At 43.8% G+C, this 20,695-nt stretch overlaps 1 protein-coding gene across 3 annotated transcripts in view; it reads right to left on the bottom strand.

The window, feature by feature from the left end:
• Window positions 1–3,669: 3,669 nt before the first annotated feature.
• Window positions 3,670–20,695, bottom strand: part of LOC113155161 (semaphorin-6D-like) — a 120,076-nt gene continuing 103,050 nt past the window's right edge. For 2 of the 3 annotated variants that reach the window (XM_026349716.1, XM_026349718.1), the window contains 3 exons: window positions 10,033–10,283; window positions 8,566–8,697; window positions 3,670–7,311 (listed from right to left, as the gene is read on the bottom strand). In XM_026349716.1, the coding sequence (XP_026205501.1) occupies window positions 6,034–7,311; window positions 8,566–8,697; window positions 10,033–10,283 (1,661 nt within the window). In that variant the 3' untranslated portion in view covers window positions 3,670–6,033. The remainder of the gene's footprint in view (window positions 7,312–8,565; window positions 8,698–10,032; window positions 10,284–20,695) is intronic. The other variant, XM_026349717.1, reaches the window with a different exon arrangement.

The raw sequence follows: 20,695 nt of genomic DNA, 5'->3' as shown, positions 1-20,695 counted from the left end.
CTCTGTAGTGAGACGGATAATTACACTTGATGAAAGAGAAGCCTCGCTGCTTTCTTCAAGGACCAAGTCCAGAGACCGTTGAGCCTGTCATAGCTCAGGAACCTAAAGATGTTTGTTCATGAACCAGTGATTAAAACCCTCAAACGACCCCTAGGGCGACTTCGGAAGCTACGTTCATTTAGGGCTTTGACAGAACTCCTGGGGCACCTGTGTGATCTGAGACCATCAAAGGGATTTTCAGATACCTTCAAAACCCTTGAATCCAGCCACAAACACCACAACCACTACTGGAATGTGACTCCTGTAAACATCCCAAGCACTTTTAAGCCCCTTCAAAGCTTCATGCTGAATTCCTCTGAGACTCCTGAAATCCTCAAACCCCAGAACCTGAAGACTGAGCTACATGTCATCTGAAAGTCTCACTTCTATCCCTTCAGTACAAGACTGGACCACAGCATGAGAACAGAAGAGTGATGTCACTGGAAGTTGTTGTCTGGGAGAGATATGAATATAGAAGTGAAGAGCTGCTGGGAAACGTCATGAACGTCCCCAAGGATGTTAAAACCACCAGGAACTCCTAAAACCTTCTCAGGAATCTGTGTCCTTATCAAGGACGCAGGTCTCCTGACGTCCCTTTTAGCACAATGGATGACTTCTGAAACCCCTTCGAGGACATTTAACCCATTGCAGGGACAGATTCATCCAACCAGGTACCAGGAGTCTTTTGGGGATCATAGTCTGAATGAAGACTCTTCAGAACCACTCCAGACACCACATACAAGTATCCACATGTCAATTGCGTGGATGCCTGCTAAAACTTTTAGCCCCCAGACATTTTGTTCAAGCACCATTGGGACATGCATGAGACACCCTAGAACTCTTGGACCCCTCCCAGAGACTAATGGAAGTTAAAACCCACAGAGACTTCATTAGTTCCTCTGAACTCTCACTGTGAACATCCCTAAAATGTCTGACATGACTAAGACTCCTGGAAAGGATTCAAGTCCATTTCAGTGCTCCAGACACCATTCTACAAGTCTTTGAACATATCCAGGGGATGAGATTCCATAAAACCTTCAGGACGTCAGTTAAGCTCTTTAAGGCAGCTTCGGGATCTCCTGGATCTGCACCAAGGACCATGGGATATGTCACGGACTCCAGGCGGGGTGAGTACAATGTTAGGGTCTGTTTTCTGCCTTCTGTCCTTTCTACTCCCCAGAAATAAGAACCACTCTGCTCTCAGTAATGTTCCACAGTAGCCTTTATTTACACAGTCATCCACATCGTTAATTCATAGCAGTAAGGTAAACGGAACAGCTTCTGACATTATTACACTGTCACTGTGATGCGGCCCAGCGGGTGGCGCTGTGAGTCCGTCTGTAATCTCATAGCGTCTCCGTTCCTCAGAGACAGTAGTTTAGAGGACGGGAACAGAGAACCACAGAATGAATAAACAAATTTATTTTCAAGGTTACGAGTGCATCCTCATACAAAACCCCTTTTATAAAATGAGCCGTGTGAGTGTTTCCTGCAGCACCGGTGAAAACATTCCTAAAGGAGCACTGAAAATCAATCAGACCATAAACGAGCAGCAGCTTCTTTAAAAAACACGTATCAACACTGTTATGACAGTTTCTATTCATTACCGATGGAGATTCTTGTTCCTCATTCTCTGTTTTGTGTCTGAATGAATGAAAGCCACTTAGCTTTCTCTGTCCAAACCAGATTTCGCTCCCTTATTGCATCAGAGCACAGATTTCTGTGTGAAAGCATTTATGAATGTGACCTCTGCTCTGTGTGCAGCAGAGTGAAAAATACTGAGCCCATATTTCTGTTACGTTAACTCCTTGTAGCTTCTGGGAATCTGTGGTGTTATTCACTGACAATACTGCTGGGAGAGAAACCTTACAGGTAGGTGTGTGTGCAAGCTGCTGTTTCTTTACATCGTTGCTAATATTTGTGTCGGGCTGGCTGTTTGCAGTTTTCATGGAGATTGTTTTCTTATTTACTAATTGTGCCTCAATTGAATTTAGCTGTTGATCAGTCTGTTTTTTGATGGACACTGAGTTTTACTGGACCTTGTGCTGCAGCTAAATAATTTTCCAAAACAATATGGGATTTGGACGTGTACGTTCTCCGAACTAGTGCTGCAACTAACGAACTATTCATTTAATTTCTTTCTGTCATCTGATGGTTCAGTGAAATGTTAGAAATTGAACAAGTCCAAGATGACATCTTCTGTTCAAAAACAGAACTCTGACAGCTGAATTTGTGGGAACACTTTGCTGTTTTATGTCTTCTCCATATTTCTCATATACCCATGTCTATGCCTTGTTTCCTTTTCATATTTTAAATTTTACCCATATTTCTGCAGCTCACTGACTAACTGCAAACCAGACGGTCCTTGAATGCACCACCAAGCTCAAAATGGCCACAGTGTTGAACAGCACAACTGCTCGTGTTAAGGTACGTTTCAGGTAACAAAGCTGATGTTAGACTGTCATTCTGAACTCAAATTATAAACCAGTACTTGACTCCTTTAAGTCGCACATGTAAACCAGACTCAGAAGTGATCTCATTATGATCCAACCTTTTTAAAATGTTCTGTCTCTGTAGGCACTTGAGAAACTATCAGATCCTCTGAGAGCTGAAGATCACTTTCCCTGTTCTCATGTGCACACGGCTCGGTAATTTCGACTTTGATTCGTGCAGGCAGCTTCTTCCCAGTGACCAGCGCAACACTGATCTCTAATAACTATCAAACATTTAGTCAGACAAGAGATTCGGGGGTGGGAGATGAAAGCGGTGATGTAACCTCTTCAAACACCAACTGTGACATGAATTCCCTCTTTACGTAACGTAGAAATCAATATCAAACTGCTGCTTTGTCTTCTTTTATTAAACACGAACCATCACTCAGTCAGGTTTCAAAACAAGCGCTTCACGTTCCAGTTTGAAGCCCCCCACACCACACCTACCCCCCCCTTCAACAGTTTGGTGGCGGCGGACTTAAGGTTGCATCATTTGGTGCAGAGCCTGCTCGCCCGTCTTAGCTGCAGCATTACTGCAGCTCTGTTATGGCCTAATCTGTGCAGCTGAGCCGCTTAGATAAACCTGAAACCAGCTGCTGGATGTTTGGTCCCCAGCTGCTGGAGAAGCTCCAAAGTTAACTGAAGAAGTTTGTGAAGTAACTGTTGATTGATTTCTGCCTCTCGCACCACGTTACCTGCAAATCATTACATCAATCATGGTTTTAATATTTCATTCCAGTTTTTAATGATCCTACTGTTGCCTGTCGGAGTTGGAAAAGGTTATTGTTGATATGAGAATTATTAAAGTTGAAGTTCATTCCTCACCATGAAAACTGTTTTAGAACCAACAAGAAGTCACCTGCTTTTATGGTCTAAACCTGTTTTGGTCTTAAAAATGTTCAGTTATGATCAGAAACTCTCTCAAAGACTCCCAGTTGGTGCATCAAGGACGTTTGATGATTTACAGTTGAACTCAGCTGCTGAATGAAAGAAATATTGCAGCGAATGATAAAATCGACATGTACAACATCTTCAGGCTTTGATCGTATGTGGAGGTCCAGTATCTCATTAAACCAAATGAGTACGAGGTCCCAGATGATGGAGCCTCTCTGAACACACCAGCAGCTTTGACTGTGAAATCCAAGGTGAGCAAATGAGTGTTTTGTACTTTGAATAGTTTTTACTGTTGGAACAATGATAGTGTTAGTAGATTTTTTTATTGGATTTAACTTCATGAAAGTGTTTTAGCAAAGTTTGGAGAACTTAATCCAAAATGTTTAGAACAGCTGGTCAGCAGTAACACGGTGTCAGATACTGGGCTAAAACATGCAGAATTACCAGTGTGGTTCTGTACAGATTAGTCTTGGCATCAGTTGAGAGACTGCAGTGTGTCTGTGTAACATATTCAGCCTTCAGTTCCAGCACAGGTTTTAAATTCTAGCATTTAAAACATTTATAAATCTAAAATGATGATGACTTCACCAAGCAGCTACATGTTGAGGCAACATGGACACAGGCAACTGTTCTTAGCTACGTCAGTACTTTCCGTGCAGTTTTTATTATGCAGTATTATTTTATTTACAGGGATTACTTCCCAAATCACAGACTTTTATTGCTATTGCTGGCAGTACTGCTCGTCTACGTTGCCTCAAAATGTTGCTTATTTATTTGGCTCGTCCTCCGTCGGCTGCAGGACGAATGCCCAAAAAAACAAAACTGCCACAGAGTTAAAAAAAAAAAAAAAAAAAGTGTTCTTGACCAGTGATAAACACTGGAAAGTAAAAGTAAAACAGGAAACAGCAGATTCTCTTCACAGTTGGGATTTTTTTAGACCATCTGTGAAGAAACACTCCCACAGACATCAGTCAGCAGCACACTGATTCACTTTTCCAATGCAACCAAACCAAAATGGCTCAAAAGTCACGTTTACCCAAATTCCCTCAGAGATGAACATGCCGTGTTGGTGCTTAGTGGTCTTAGTCTCAGGGTAACGATGATGTTCATCTCTGTTAGACATATTGAATGTAAAGAATGAATTGATTCAATTATTGGTCACATGTTCACTTCCACTTGTTCTCTCCCACGTATCCCAGGAAGCTCCAGCCACGTTTGGGAGCCGCTGCCCTGGACTAACGACGGAGCTCAGTAGGTTAAAAAACATTTTTGAAAAATAAAATTTTGTAGTTAATAACCTGCAATTAGCATGAAATAAGTTTGATTTTCATTGACTTCAGTTGAACATTATTAATCCTGCACGTCAGCCAGTTAAAAGAAAATCAGCTGTGGAGTTTTGAAGTGCTTCATGGTTAAAGACAGAGGACACGGAGCAAATCAAGTGATTTCATGGCAATTATCAATTCAAGAGAATCAATTAAGTCATTTTGAGACACAAACTCTGCATTTAATGGAATAACAACTGTACTGAACAGATGAATTAGTAAACTGAGGGATTCATTTGTCCATCACCTCTAGGGCTCCGTGGCTAAAGCTCAATCAATGCTTGTGTTAATGTGTTTTCACAAAGCAGTGTGGTAAAGAAAAGAACATTCGTGTGGGTTGTATGTACTGTCAGGGTGGAAATCAAGAGATTCCTGTGGCTGCTGGATGTTAACATTATGATGTGATCCCACAGCTGAAGCGGAACCAGAGCTGATGTGTCGGTATACAAAAATCTCCATCTCTGAACATCCTGTCAAACAAAAGCTCACTGCAGCTTTGTTTCTGTTTTTCCTTTGGAAAAGAGTGACTCCTCTCTTTAATGTCAATTTATCAGACCACATGTAGAGGAACAAAAGGCTTCCAAAGCAAACAAAGGAATTACCTTTTAGGCATTTATATGATTCTGTTCATTTTCTCCTGTGGAATGAAATACCATTACTCTGACTCCAGTTCCTGGAGAAATGTCAATACTTCCACAAGTCCCAGATTATGTTCGTTTCAGGTCTACAGCAGCCTGTTTCCCTGTTTTTTAAATCTTTGCAAATGAAATCCGGGCCCCATGCCAAGGTGCAACAACTGGGGACATCAGATCAAAGCACTCATAAGAAAACTGCATTAATCAACAATTTTTCAGGCCACCTCCAGCCTCAGGGACTCCTTTTGCATCATTAACATCTTTTCGTCCTGCTTTTGGAATGTTTCTCAGACGGAGCTGGGTTTGATCCGCAGTCTGTCGTGAGGGAGCGGGAGCCACGGGCGTCCCCGACCTACTGAAGAAGTGAGTCAGAGATGTTTATTTGACAGTCCTCTGTGTGGCTCTATTCAGGGCTCTGCTCTGTGAGAGAAGCAGCGACAATGCAGCGGTCGTGACTCAGCGACAGCAGGAAAATAACCACAACTGAAGGGTCGTAATGAGTGATGGGGACAGAAACCTCTTTAGTCTCTTTAGTGTTTTCGTCCCATCAATGCTCTCATTTAGTCATGTCTTATTTGCCCTGCAGGCATTCTGGAGCGCTTTCCTCGGTGAGGGCTGGAGTGGTGCCACCTCCCACCTCCTGCAGTCTCAGTAGTTGTATTTTCCTGCCTCTGTGACTGGTGATGCTGCTGTGTTTGGCAGGAACAGAGGCTTCGGTGGGACTTGGGGTTTGAGAGACACCGTTCTCCGAACCACTGCCGCTCGCTGCGCATGTGGCCCTTCGCTGTAGCTGTGCTGCCGTGTCAGACAGGTGCTGGTGATCGATGGCCGCTGACTCTCACTGTTAGTACTGCTGTTCGCGTTGTCCCCCGCGCTTGTGGCTGGGGGGCCATTGCTGCTGCTGTTGGTGTTCATCCTAGCTAGAAAGTGTGCATACTGTGTCCCCCGTTGGTTGAAGCTGTGGTGGCGTGGAACAGCCCCGCCCCCACTGCCCATCTTAATAAGAGCATGGCGCTGGGAATGGTGGCGTGTCACCGAGACCCCACTTACTCCAGGTCTCTCTGGAATCACCTGCTGCTGAAGTGGAGTCGAGGACGAAGACGAGGAGGAGGACGGGATGGAAGTGGAGGATGTGGGGTTGTTGGAGGAGGAGGAGGAAGAGGAAGAGGAGGACGAAGTTGAGTTTTGAGGTGGTGCGTCTGGACGCTTGGGGAGGCCGTCCCTTGGCAGCGTGGATGTGCTGTAATATGAAGCTGGTTCCGTCTCGGGGATCTGCTGCTGGTGATGGTGACCGCTGCTGTTATTGTTGTGGTGGTTGCTATGGTGATGGCTGTGGTTGTACTGGTGGGGGCGGGTCTGTCCATGCTGGGTGCGGTGGCGGTGGTTGTGATGATGCCCTCCAGATGTGGACGCGGGGAATAGGGAGGACGAGGAGGTGGAGGTGAGGACCTTGATGCCTCCCGTCCCCGACGCGCTGACCTCATGGATGTGTTTCAACAGCTCGTCCAGCGCCGACACGTCCACCACCGTCTGGGGGAGGGACTGCTGGGAGTGGTGGTGATGTGCGGCTCCCCCGCCTCCTGCTCCTCCACGTTCATCATTCGAGACATTTCTTTCCTCGGGGAGGTGCAGTGAGGTTGAAGAAGCGCCCATCCCATGAGCTGCTCCATTGCTGAAACTGTTGCCATGGTGATGAGCGAAAGGAAAGGATTGCTGGGTCAAAGGGTTTCCGACAACGGCCATGAAGCCCAGACTGGATCCGGAGCAGCTGGGGCCAGATTTGGGGTTGCTGTCCTTGGCGTTGTTGCAGTTCTGGTTCTTCTCGTACTGATGGTGCCGCAGGGCCTTCATGTTCTTAATGGGGAGCTCTGGGGTGGAGTCCGGCGTGGGCAGGCCGGACAGCTCTCCATCAGCCTGAGACAGAGACTAAACAGAGGTTAGACCGGTGGTTTCAGAAACATTCATTAACATTATAATGTCCGAATCCCCATAATCACAAACCACAGGTTCAGAATGATGCACATCAGGTGGGTTTGGGTTCAGGTACATTTAAAATAACCTTTAATTATTGTGGCTCATTTACTGTTTCCGGATTTTGCCGCCAACGTGCTAATGACTCGAAAATTGGACTGCATTAGCACCGTGACTACAACTAACAGGCTCACTATGTTGGTATAATACTGAGTGTCTGACAAACTTCAAACACAATGATACAGAAGAGCTGAACCTAATATTTAAAATCCTGCAAACAATAATTAACAAAAGTCACTTAATGTATTAACTAATGAGTTAGACTGCTGTGTTTCACTAATCACATTAAACCATGTGATAATAAATCGACTGTTTCTGTGTTGTTAACATCTCCAAAAAGAAAAACAATCAATCTTATGGAGAGATTCTGAAGGAACAGCCTCAAACCAAACCTGTTTTAAATCCACTGTATTGGAAGCAAAGGTGAACAGCTCGCCTGGTTCTGTCCAAAGCCTGAAATTAGACCTGCTGGAGTCTCCCAATCCACTCCCTATTCATGTTCAAGTGGAAACGACTGATTGGACATTGATACAGTAAACGTTTTCCGGTGTCCGGCCGGTTTGACGTTTGCCTGATTCGTGTATATTCTTGTTTAATAAGTTTGTGTGTGAAAACGGTTTCAGCAGCAGACAGAGTGTGTCGTGTGTCTCCCACAGTTCATGTATACAACTCTACCTGCCAGGTGGATTTCAGTCTCACTTCACCCTGAAGCTACAGAATCCATGTTCACCAACCACATCTGGATATTGTAGTTTTTACAACATGGCCCAGATACAACTCATTTCATTCGTGGTCTCCAGAGGATAAATTCTGCAGACTTTAATCATCCTCTGACATCAAGTCAACAGTTTAAAATCTGCCAAAGTACTGATCAGCCTCAGCTGTACTTCGAGTACAGCCTCACGGAGCTGATAACGTGTTGTGGTTTGCACAAAGTCTGGATGATTAATTCCAGCTGCCTCCAGTCCTTATACTAAGATAACTACACCTTTACTCACACCGATATGGGATTGATGTTCATCTTCATCTTTTACACTCAGAGTTTTAAAGGAATAGCTCATTTTATCTCTCAGGGTGACGGAATAAATGGAATATGCTTCATGTTGGACTCAGACGGACCGGGCTGCACTCCACGATGAGCTGTCCTACCTGAGACAGGCTGAGGTCGGGGTCTCCAAGTGGCAGGCCCTGGTGGACGGGGGTGTGGAGGTGAGGCTCGGCCTGCCCATTGGGGATAAATGAGCTGTACATCTTTGGAGTGGACATGTCCAGTTTGTCCTCCTGAACAAAGACAAAAGAAAAGGAGGAATAAGCACACTGCCAGAAGATAATAAATTCAGGAATTGTCTGTTTTAGTGTTTAAAGAAAATGAGCTGTGAGGACAAACGTCTTCACTGGCTCTTTAATAAGAACGTGTATAAATATACATTTGAGTAAGAGTTAGAGGTCAGCTGGAGCTCAGAGATTCTGTTTCTTGCTCAAGGACATTTGGAAAAGGACAGAGTTCATAATGAAATGTTTGAGCGTAATGGCTGAATGAAAGACTGAAGTGAGGCTGTTAACTTATTATGTCTCCCCCCAGGGTGAGGAGGAAGGAGGATGAATATTAACAATGCTGCTCAAAATTCAGCTGATTATGTTGCTGCTTCTTGGCTCATCTTGAACAATGAAACCTTCCAAATCTGCTGCAAATGTGTGTGAAACACGGCACAGGTTATGTGTTTATTTTCTGCTTTCTCTCAAACTGGGAGATGTTCAACTTCCCCCACATCACCCAGAGACTTCAAAAATCCATCTGTACTTTCTACAACAACATAACAAGACTGCACACAGATTTGCATATGTTTCCCTGAAAAGCTGCTTCTCTGCAGCAGCAGTCTTTCTCCCATCAGGTGGAACAATCAACACATTATAGGTCAAAACAAAACCATGTACGTGAATCGCTTACATAGATGGTAATGCTCCTAACGTTGGAATCAGTTGTTTTAGGTTGTAGAGAGAACCATAGTTATCTATACTTAGATAATGTTCCCTGAAGTGAAATTAAACTAAACCTGCTGTCTACTAGTCTAGTGCATAAAATCAGGTCTGAAAACAACTTCTCAGATTCTGTATATTTAACAAAAAAAATATTTTAAATATTGAAATATGTTAAATATTTTAGTATTCAGTGTTTGTAAATACACATGTATGTATTTATTTTTGAAATTAAAAAATGTCTCCTGTATTATAATGTACAGCATATTACTGGGTGCCATCATTAGGTTTTACAGATCATGGGAATAGTCATCATATTGTTTCCCTGCTGTTTAATTTGGACTTATTGTCGTGTAGTTTGGCTGCTGGAACAGCACAGTTCACCTTCAAAGTTCTCCATCTGTCTAAAGTGTGAAGTCATTTGGAGGTAACACATTACAACTTGGAAAAATCTTCCAAACCTTCAGCAGCTTGCAGACATGTTTTTTAGAGGCATTAATGAATTCTTAATGATATTAACTAACCAGCCCACAGTGTTTTTAGAAATGTGAAAACTGAGCAAATATGTCCAGGTCACGCTGGAATTACCTGTGAGTGTGGGCACTTTTCTACATTATATTATATATAAACTACACCCACCTTGGGCTGTCCGTCCAGCAGTCCATTAAGCTTGGCGAGGGACCTCAGGGACAGGGCGTGGGGCAGTGACGCCTCCGGGTCCTTCCCCAGCCTCCTCGCCCGGTGAGCTGCGCTGCGGCTGCAGTAGCATGACACCAGGAAGCCGGACAAGATGGCGCCCAGAAAGAAGGCCACCAGCACGCAGGCGATCAGCAGGGTGTAGTGGACGTTAGCAGCGGCACGTTGGTCCATGTCTGGAAAACGACGAACACCTGCAGAATAAAGAAGGAGCCTTTTATTAGATCATCGCTGCAAAGGAGCAGAGGTCATGTGAGTGCATCTGTTCTGTACAGAGAGATTTAAACCTGCTCTGCAATGAGAGCTTACAGAAGAAATGATAAATCAGAAAATCTAAATATTTCATAAGATCTGCATCAAAGAAAAAGAAAACAGAAAATGTACCAATGGAAACAGAGATTTGAATCATAGATATCAGTGGAGGAGCCTGATGTGATGTAGCTCATGAACTTAAAGCAACTTTTAGACCTGCAGGCAGAGGCGTGTCTGGCTGGACGAGCGGACTTAAAGCAATGAAAGAGTGGAGGAGGAAAAACAGGGGGAGCAGAGGTGAGAGGAAGAAAGGAAGGACAGACAGAGACGAGGATTGGACCTAATGAGAGAGAGGCGGTTCACAGCTGAGACAACGGGGATAGAGGAGGAGGACAGGAGGGGAAGAAAGCGAAGAGGAGGAGACCGACGGGATTTGAAGGAGAGAACAGGAGGATGAGAAAAGGATGGAGAGATGAAGGAGAGCAGAGATGAAAGAGCGTTTATTGTTTCGCTACGTTCACCTCATCAGGTCCAGATTGAGCATCAAAGCCTCTCAGATACAATGAGTCATCAGCATGTCCAGTCACGTGCACGCTCACACACACACACACACACACACACACACACACTGTCAGATCAACACTGCAGTGATCAATACGTAGACACACAAACGCTGCTCGTGTGTCGGGATTAAAGTAAAACCAGTTGTTGGTTTGTTCCATGATGTCGAACTTTCTGAATGTTGCAGCCAGAAAAAGTCAAGTTATCGACTGTGTGACGTGTTTCTACCCTGTGACGTGTTTCTACTTTGTGACGTGTTTCTACCGTGTGACGTGTTTCTACCGTGTGACGTGTTTCTACTTTGTGACGTGTTTCTACCGTGTGACGTGTTTCTACCGTGAGACGTGTTTCTACCCTGTGACGTGTTTCTACCGTGTGACGTGTTTCTACCGTGTGACGTGTTTCTACCGTGTGACGTGTTTCTACCCTGTGACGTGTTTCTACTTTGTGACGTGTTTCTACCGTGTGACGTGTTTCTACCGTGTGACGTGTTTCTACTTTGTGACGTGTTTCTACCGTGTGACGTGTTTCTACCCTGTGACGTGTTTCTACTTTGTGACGTGTTTCTACCCTGTGACGTGTTTCTACCGTGTGACGTGTTTCTACCGTGTGACGTGTTTCTACCCTGTGACGTGTTTCTACCGTGTGACGTGTTTCTACCGTGTGACGTGTTTCTGACGTGTTTCTACCGTGAGACGTGTTTCTACCGTGAGACGTGTTTCTACCGTGTGACGTGTTACTACCGTGAGACGTGTTTCTACCCTGTGACGTGTTTCTACCCTGTGACGTGTTTCTACCGTGAGACGTGTTTCTACTTTGTGACGTGTTTCTACCGTGAGACGTGTTTCTACCGTGTGACGTGTTTCTACCGTGTGACGTGTTTCTACCGTGTGACGTGTTTCTACCCTGTGACGTGTTTCTACCGTGTGACGTGTTTCTACCGTGTGACGTGTTTCTACCGTGAGACGTGTTTCTACCGTGAGACGTGTTTCTACCGTGTGACGTGTTTCTACCGTGAGACGTGTTTCTACCCTGTGACGTGTTTCTACCGTGTGACGTGTTTCTACTTTGTGACGTGTTTCTACTTTGTGACGTGTTTCTACCCTGTGACGTGTTTCTACTTTGTGACGTGTTTCTACCGTGTGACGTGTTTCTACCGTGTGACGTGTTTCTACCGTGAGACGTGTTTCTACCGTGAGACGTGTTTCTACTTTGTGACGTGTTTCTACCGTGAGACGTGTTTCTACTTTGTGACGTGTTTCTACCGTGTGACGTGTTTCTACCGTGTGACGTGTTTCTACCGTGTGACGTGTTTCTACCGTGTGACGTGTTTCTACTTTGTGACGTGTTTCTACTTTGTGACGTGTTTCTACTTTGTGACGTGTTTCTACCGTGTGACGTGTTTCTACCGTGTGACGTGTTTCTACCCTGTGACGTGTTTCTACCGTGAGACGTGTTTCTACCGTGAGACGTGTTGTATGTCACCCCTCGCTTCCTAAAGACCATTTACAGATGCTAATGTTCGGACTTCATTTCATCACATTGAAGGATTTTGATTTAACTGTATTCTGGTTGTTTTCCTGTTGTTGCTGTTTTTCCAGACGGCACTCGGGGCCGAGTCACCTCCGCGCTCCGTCTCAGTGATTAACCACTTTAACAAATGAAAGCTGTGACTTTCAGGTAGCTTTTGTTTGTCTCCAGCTCTGCTTTAACCTGGAGGCCTGATTGAGCACCGCGGGAGCGTTTTTCATTACTGCCGACCTGCTTCACATTCAGAGCACACACCTGGCGGCCACCCAGACCGGAGACTGACAGGTTGATTTACCTGCTGACACTCACGGAGCCTTTCACACATTTTACAATACGTTCTGAGTGGAGTCAAACTGCTGACAGGTGGAGGGGGACGTTTCCACAGGTGACACAGAATCTTCTGTCCTTTGTTGAAATATCTTTAGTTATTTGAATTAACTACAAATCTAACCAACCTCTGTGTCTCTGTTGTTAACGCTAACAACAAGCAGGTGTAGTGTCGACAACACCAGCAGCTGCTGTCCGCTGCACATAGACTTCTCTTGGCTGCTGGTGGAGCCCAAAATGGAGCTAAAGGGAGAATACTGGCTTCTCTGTGCTTCTGTACTCTTTTATGAGAGAGATCATACACAGTAGATACAAAACTTATTATATGTCTATATCAGTATTAGGGTGATACCACATGGTCCCACAGTATTCTCGGCCCACTAAAAGCTCTACTGTGTCCGTGAGCCAGCAGTTAAGCCTTTGACGATACCGGATGTGCATTTGGGTAGAATAGCACTTTAAGGACCTGCAAACTCCCCGTTATTATTTCATACTTCAATTGCTCAGAAGCAGCAGCATGTCCCTGAAATCCTGATCAAAGCGCCAAAAATACCCTCAGAAACAAAAAGCTAATTTCATGCCCTGCACTGTTGGCCGTCCGGGGGCTTTATTCCCTGCACCCCGTCTGGTCCGGGACTTGAACTGGCAACTGTCTCAAACCTCAAAGCCAGCATCTCCCTGAGGCTTCGCTTTGATACAAGACACCATGGAACAAATTTGTCTTTTATGCAAAAGACTGTTGAAATAGAGCAAGCAGTCATTATACGTCCAGTCAGGATTAACACACACACATCCCCCGTGTTTAACACACACGATTTCATGTTCGCCATTTCCACACTTTCATCTCTGTCCTTCATTCTGACAGTTATAAATAGGATGATGGAGGCTCACACAGAAAAATATTATGCTAATTACAGCCCGACATAGAAACGTTTCATTCTCGGCCTGCTCTCTCTCGCTCTATCACTTTGTTTCTTTCTCTCCTCTGTCAGTCTGAAAGTTTCTCTCTCTGCTGTCAGTCTGAATTGGAAAAGTTTCTGGGATTCAGGGTGAAATTTTCTGGGTGAAGTTTCCTCACTTTCCTGTCACTATTTTCAGTTTTCTGACAGTCTAAAACTTACAGTATTCTTATACTCTGCCTTTCCTTCAGCACTTATATCTTCTTCCTCTATTTTATCTGTTCTTCCCTCCACCCCTATCTTTTAGAAATCACTTGTGTTTGCACATTGAAAGAAGAGAAATCTGGGTCTTCACTTTCAAAGTCTGATCTTGACAACACACGTTTGTAGAAGTGAGTCATGACTTGAACAAAGGTGATTTCTGAAGACCATTGTTTGACTTGTTGATGCTAACTAGACTGGAAAAGGCTAAAAGAAGAATTTCCAAAGAGTTTGGTCACTACTCTCCATAAAGAACCTGTAGGCTGACGGAGGAATGTTCTGTGCACAGTTGATACCACATCGGACTGAACGAGAAGCAATAACCAAACTCTGCATTACAGCACAAGCACTTGTTCCCAACTGTGCGTGCCGTGGTGGTGGCAGTATCATGATTTGGGACTGCTTTGGGACTTGGAAACGTAATGTCCAACAAACTAAACGTCCTGGTCTCTCTCTTCAGCCGGGGAGTTGGATTACTTTAACCACAAGACAAAAAAAGCATCTGAATGTCTTTCTGTGTAGACTTGCTGTTGGTGCTCATTCATTCTCTTAGAAGTCGTGACACAAACAGTCAAAATTCACAAACCACGGGATGGTTTTCCTCAGGTAAATGTAACTCAGGTGGCAAACAGACAAACACGGTTGTTTCTCTGGGGAGGACGGTCTCTCGAGAAAACAGCTACTCCAAGTCTCTCTGTGATCACTAACCTCGTGTTTCCATTCAGAACATGCAGGTGTTGTCACTGACACATCTTTCTACACAGCTATCAAATAATTACTGAACTGAGACCCATACAACATCCGATCCCAGCAGACGTGCACGTTCTGCATTCTGCTGAAGTGAACTGTTGCTTTAAGGCTGAGACAGACGCTCCCAACACTGAAGTCAAGCTCCAGAAACTTCAACCCTATTAGCATGCTCGCTCTCTCTCTGTCTCCCCACTGCTCGCTCGCCCACTCGTCCTCCACCAGATCCATTGGTATTCACATGAAGCCAGACACCAGTGACAGAGTCTGTATGAGGAGGACGAGAGAGAAAGGAAATGACAGGGAGGTGAAGGAGAGAGAGACATGACAGACATGGATTAAGGGAGAAAGAAGTGTTAGAAATGAAAATGAAAGAGGACGAGCGAGCGAGCGAGTGAGAGAGAGAGAGAGAGTCAGTGGCTGCATGACAGAGTTTCAGTTCAGTACCGTCTTTGTGAGGACATTTTGTCTGCTCCTCTTGATTGGGGCTTGGTTTTCTGGTTCAGGTTTGAATCAGGTTTAGTTGAGACTTAGTGTTAGGGCTGTGTTGAACGTTTAGTCGTGATCACGTTGGGGGGGGGGGGGGGGGGGTCTGTGGACTGTATTATAGGCCTGAGTGTCCCCACAGCTATAGAAAGTAGTATGTGTGTTTGTGGGGCGGTGAGAAGAAAAGGAGAGACCTTGTCAAGTTTGACTTTTTCATTTCGCCACTGAAAATCCTGGTAACACACACTATTCTCCTCCCTTTAAAGGTCACACAACACACACCTCACACACACAGGTGTGCTGAATGAGAATGAAGCGGTTTCTCTGCAGCAGGTGAAATCCCTGCTCTTCACTTCACTTCATCACCACATCGTCTGCTTTGACTGGAGATTTTAATTCAGTCACCAGGTGCTTCTCACCTGCGTGTGTCTGCCTGCACCTCCCAAACATCACCTGTCAATCAGACAGCGTGGGTGGGACTGAGAAGTGTTCCCACTTCGGTTTCACTGTTTTCTGCCATCCTGCCCACAGCTTGTTATTTTAGGCCAAGAGTATTTCTACTAAATGATCCTGTCTCAACAGAAACCATGTTCTAGATGAATCTACACCTCCTGTAAGCTGGAGTCCTTCCTCTGGGAGCTGAGGTTGGCTGCACTGTTTGAAGAACCGACAATAATGTGCAGCAGTGCAAACAGGATGTTGAGGAATGGAAATAAAAAAATCAGCATCATCATTACTTATTCAACTCAAGAGTAATTAGTAAAGTGAGGAAATGATTTGTAATTTATGTACACAACACGGGAGAACAGCTAGGACCACTTGTAGTAACACTGTTCAAAGTATTTTAGTGTTAACTTAGTATTAATGTAAGTGTTGTAAATGGAGCTGGGACACAGCTGCAGCATCTTGCCCAAGGACACCAGAGCAGTGCAGGTGCTTGCAGACACTGTTTTATTAGTCTTAAAGGTCTCAGCAGCATCCCATTATCAGATGCTAAATTAATACTGTCATCGGATCAAGGTAATGTCTCCAAAATCCTCATTAAGGAGGAAAAAAAAGGAGGAAACCTTGAGAAGGATGCTTCATCTCAGACAGAGATCCTCCTTCAGGTGAGGGCCAGGTGTATAATTACTGCAGCAAACAGATGTCTGAACTAAAGTCCTGATGCTGGAGGACGAAGAAGACAGAAAACTTTCGATATATGAGTTCTCTGTTGTAAAACAGCATTTAATGCTGTTTCAAAGTAAACCTCACTCCACCCCGTGAGATAAACTGGGAACCTGTCACGCTGAGATGGGAGGAAGGTTTGTGTGCGACTCCAGTTAGTGCAATTAGGCTTCACATTAGTCCCTGATGCTGTGATAATGATGATGATGATGGCGATTAAAGTGATGGGAAGGGAAGTGCAACTAAACGCTCCCGTAGTGGTGTTAATGGACTGTTCATTCGACCTTTTAATGGGGATATTCTGCTTTGTATGTTTGTAGATTTTTTTATATTCTCCCATTTTTTGCAAACTGTCTCAGGGCCAGATGGGTTCAGTTTTCGGAGCTGTTTTATGCTACGTGGTGCTGTTTGCATGCCGCTTAGTCTTTAGGAAGCCAAATCTATGCCAAAGAAACTTTGAGAGCCAAACCCCACAAACCTTGGGAAATAATCACCAAACTGTCGTTGTTGTCTCTCCAACTTTCTGCAGGAACACTGTCAAACCTGGAGCTTGTGTTCATCACTTGCTGCCGTCATAAAATTGTAATATTCGACTTCAGGGAGCCCGAGCCTCAGAGTTGTAGACTAAGGTAGCTGTCAATTAAGCAACTCATACCCCAAACACACAAGTCTTAAAAAGCAGCAAAAGCTGAATCCACATCTGTTTAAAGCTTCTGGTTTCAAAGCAGGTAATAACCTGTCTCTCTCCTATTGGCTGGTGTTTGTTGTCAGGTGAGATGGAAACAGATGGTGATCCATCTGTTTTCTCTATTATATTCAATCCTGTGGTCAACAACAGCCAGTTTTTAAATTTCACTTTCTTTCATTTAGTACAAATTATAATGTGACAATATGATAATTTAGCATCTGCATATTATTCCCTCCAGTTAGGTGATTTTACCAATATTACCACAACTCTATAATGATAATGTAGAATATAGTAGAAATCTACTTTAATATTATTATTTTTTCCTCATGAAAGACTCTGACAACCTAGAGGTTTTTTGTTAAGTCTGGACAGAGACCAGAGGTTTTCACTGTGTCTGAAAACCTTTTGACTTCAGAAGCATTATTGCTTTTTAATTCAATATAAAATTCTTGGCATGAGACTCATATACAGGATGTCCCCTGTCCCTCCCCAGACATGCATTTTATGTTTTGCACACACACAGACACACACACAGGTATCTGATAGGGTGCAACACCTCCGACTGTGTGCTTCCCTGTTGTTGACTGATTGCTGCTGAGCTCCATATTGTGTTTTTATCGACCAGGTCAATCAATGTGGGCGTCTTGCTGTGTGTGTGTGTGTGTGTGTGTGTGTGTGTGTGTGTGTGTGTGTGAGAGGCAGAGGCAATGCAGACTCTTGATTGGCTGAGTCAATCGAAACTGATGAGGGAAGGTCAGCAAAGAGACAGCAGAGAAAATGCTCTCACACACACACTCACACACACACAAACTCACTGTATCTCACCACAGGGATGTGAGCAATCAGCTCGGTCACATAAAAACCTGTTTAACGTGTGAACTGACTGACGCCTGCAGTAACGTACAAACACAGAGAGTTGACCACTGGAATAAATCTATAAAAGAAAACTACAAATTCATCAAGTGATTCTATAACAACCTGTAGACACGAGCAGCGAGTGCTGATTATTTCTACAATTACTTATTTGATAAATGCCAGTTTCTAATTCCCACAGCTTAGCGTGACATCAATGACGTCTTTCATTTTAAATAGAAAAGCAACAATTCCCTCATTTGAAAGTCTGGACTCAGATAATAATTAGTATTTTATTCTTACTTTTGTTTGAGAATTATCGAAACAATTAATCCTTTGCTCACAATCCTGTTTTTCTGTTGATTGACTAATGGATTAAATGACTGATTGTTCCATTTCAACTGATAATTGTTTTCTCAATAAGAGCACTAATGCACAATACCAACAATTAAAACTGTGCTAACTAGCACCATTAGTGTTTTCAGACCTCGCTGAGACAAAAACAAACAGGAAAAGAAACTAATTCTGCAAAGTCACAAACATCCCAACTGTAAAAGATGATCCTGCTACTGTAACTAACTCATACAACTTCAAAACTACTAACAGTTTCTAAGCAACGTTGTACTGTAAACCTCTCCTAGTACATAATAAACCACAGACATGAGAAACTACTGATTACTAGTCTTACTAGTAGCTCATCTGTGGTATCTGACACAGCAGACACCACCAAAATCACCTGGAAGGTAAAAGTCCAGGTCATTTCCAGTCTGGATACGTTCAGGGTTCCAGTGCATGTGTGAAAGCAGCTAGAACTAAATGAACATGTACAGTTTACTCTGCCTGTAGAACATCTAGTACAGTAATAGAACGTGTAACTTACTGGTAGAACTACTGCTCACATATTAATTCCCAGTAAGTGAAGAACTCTGTATTCAGTCTGGAATCTATTATTTATAGTGCAACCATGAAAAATATGTGAGGCTGCAGAAATCCCCAAAAATATCCCCATCACCATTTAACACAGGCCGGATGCTGGTAAACAACAAACCACTGCCTGAAATTCATCCAGCGAAGCTGCTTTTATTCTTCTGCTCGTTGTGCAGGGCGCACAGAGAAGATGAAGATAATTAGCGTCAATACAACTGCTTTTGGCTGCTTCCTAACACCTCTCATCCCCGCCTGTTCAGCATGAGCCACACAACACACTCGGTCCATTTGTAAGAGCTCCAGCTCATTAAAAAACACTTTAACATGCTATGATGGCTCTTTTGCCTGCTCACACACGCCAAAGACACACTCGTACACGCAGAATCTCGTGCCAAGCAATTGGTACACACACAGTGTCACACACTTAACACTTTTACTTGATGCACACACTCTTGTTTTGTTCTCCTGCACGCGGAAGCTCATCAGAAACTATAATAGCACTCTTTGTGTCTTTGTTACACAAACACTGTAATTAGGATATCGCCTCTTCTGCAGAGTAGAGAGCGGAAAGTGAGCTTGTTGATTTCTAGCACAGAGATAAAGAATCAGTTTAATAACGTCTTCCTGTGCTGCACTTATCTCCGACAATCCGACTGCTCCTGGAAAACTACAGTTTGTTTTAGCTTTGTACTTCTGGCTAAACGTCGTTGTTACTATTCAAATTTAAAAACTTCATTTTTATATAATCTTTCAAATAAAACCTGCTTAATTAGGATCAAACTTTAGGTTCAAATAACGACTTACTGATGTAACAACTGTAGCTACGACTCAGGAACAAACAGCTGTTTGGTCATCCATCCACCACAACCTCCACCCTAATGTTGAAGCACCGTCACCAACAGTAACGGCACATGTCATACTGTATGTTCTGGTCTGGACCAGAAATATCTGAGCGATAACAACATGTGTGACAACATTAGAAATGAACGGTGCTGCTGTCTTACAGAGAGGAACTTAAGATACATGTAACAACAGTAAAACTCCAACTAAATAAATGCCAAATATCATTACTCCCAGGTTTTTGAAACTCAAGCCACCGTGGTGTCGAGTTTTGATGTGCGGCAGTACTCAACAAGCGCGGCCTCTGGTAAAATGGATATGTGGCATTTTGGAAAGCAGCTCTTTAGGAATGACCGAGGTGAGATGGAGCTTCACCTGCTGTTTTTTAAACTCTGTTTGCTTTTTTCTTCTTCCAGCAGAGAAGAGGATCTAATGGAGACGTCCTGACCTCCTTCACTGAGCTGCAGCCTCTTTTCACTTAGATACACACTTGTGAATGCAGCTCAGGCTTTTACCCATCCATCCGCACACACGGTGCCTTAGAGCTGACATTTCTGCTCCGTCATCAACACTGAATCTCAAGGTCTCAGGTACACAGGAAGGAAATGCAGTTTTTTTTGTGTGTGTGTGTGTGTGTGTGTAGGTGAAACTGTGTGTGTATGAGTAAGCAGGACAAGTTGTGTTTTTGTGTGAGCTACGTTGCTAGTTATAAAAAATTCACATGCCACTTTAGGCTACAGGAGGCATCGTTAGAGTTTCTGGTTGTGTGGACAAATTTTAGTTTCATACCATCACCGAGAGGTCATGTTGTCCAATCCTCACGTCAAGAAGCGGCTTTTTGAGGTTTAAAAGGTTGTTTTTAGGGATCAGCTTAGTTTGAGATGGTGGAGGATAAGGTAAGAGACTCGGTTCTGTCAGTGAGACTTGACTATGTGTGGACTGGGTATCATTTCCACTCTGTGTAAAATCAGTTATGACTTCTGAAAGTGCTCATGTCTGATTTGAAATGGAGCATTAGTTCTAATTTAAATGTCATGCTGGCTTTTGCTATTGGGTGATAAGACGCTTA

Source organism: Anabas testudineus, chromosome 11, assembly GCF_900324465.2.
Source record: "Anabas testudineus chromosome 11, fAnaTes1.2, whole genome shotgun sequence".
NCBI lineage: Eukaryota > Metazoa > Chordata > Actinopteri > Anabantiformes > Anabantidae > Anabas > Anabas testudineus.
The sequence above is the reverse complement of the archived record's forward strand: the minus strand, read 5'-3'. Positions and strand labels throughout refer to the sequence as shown.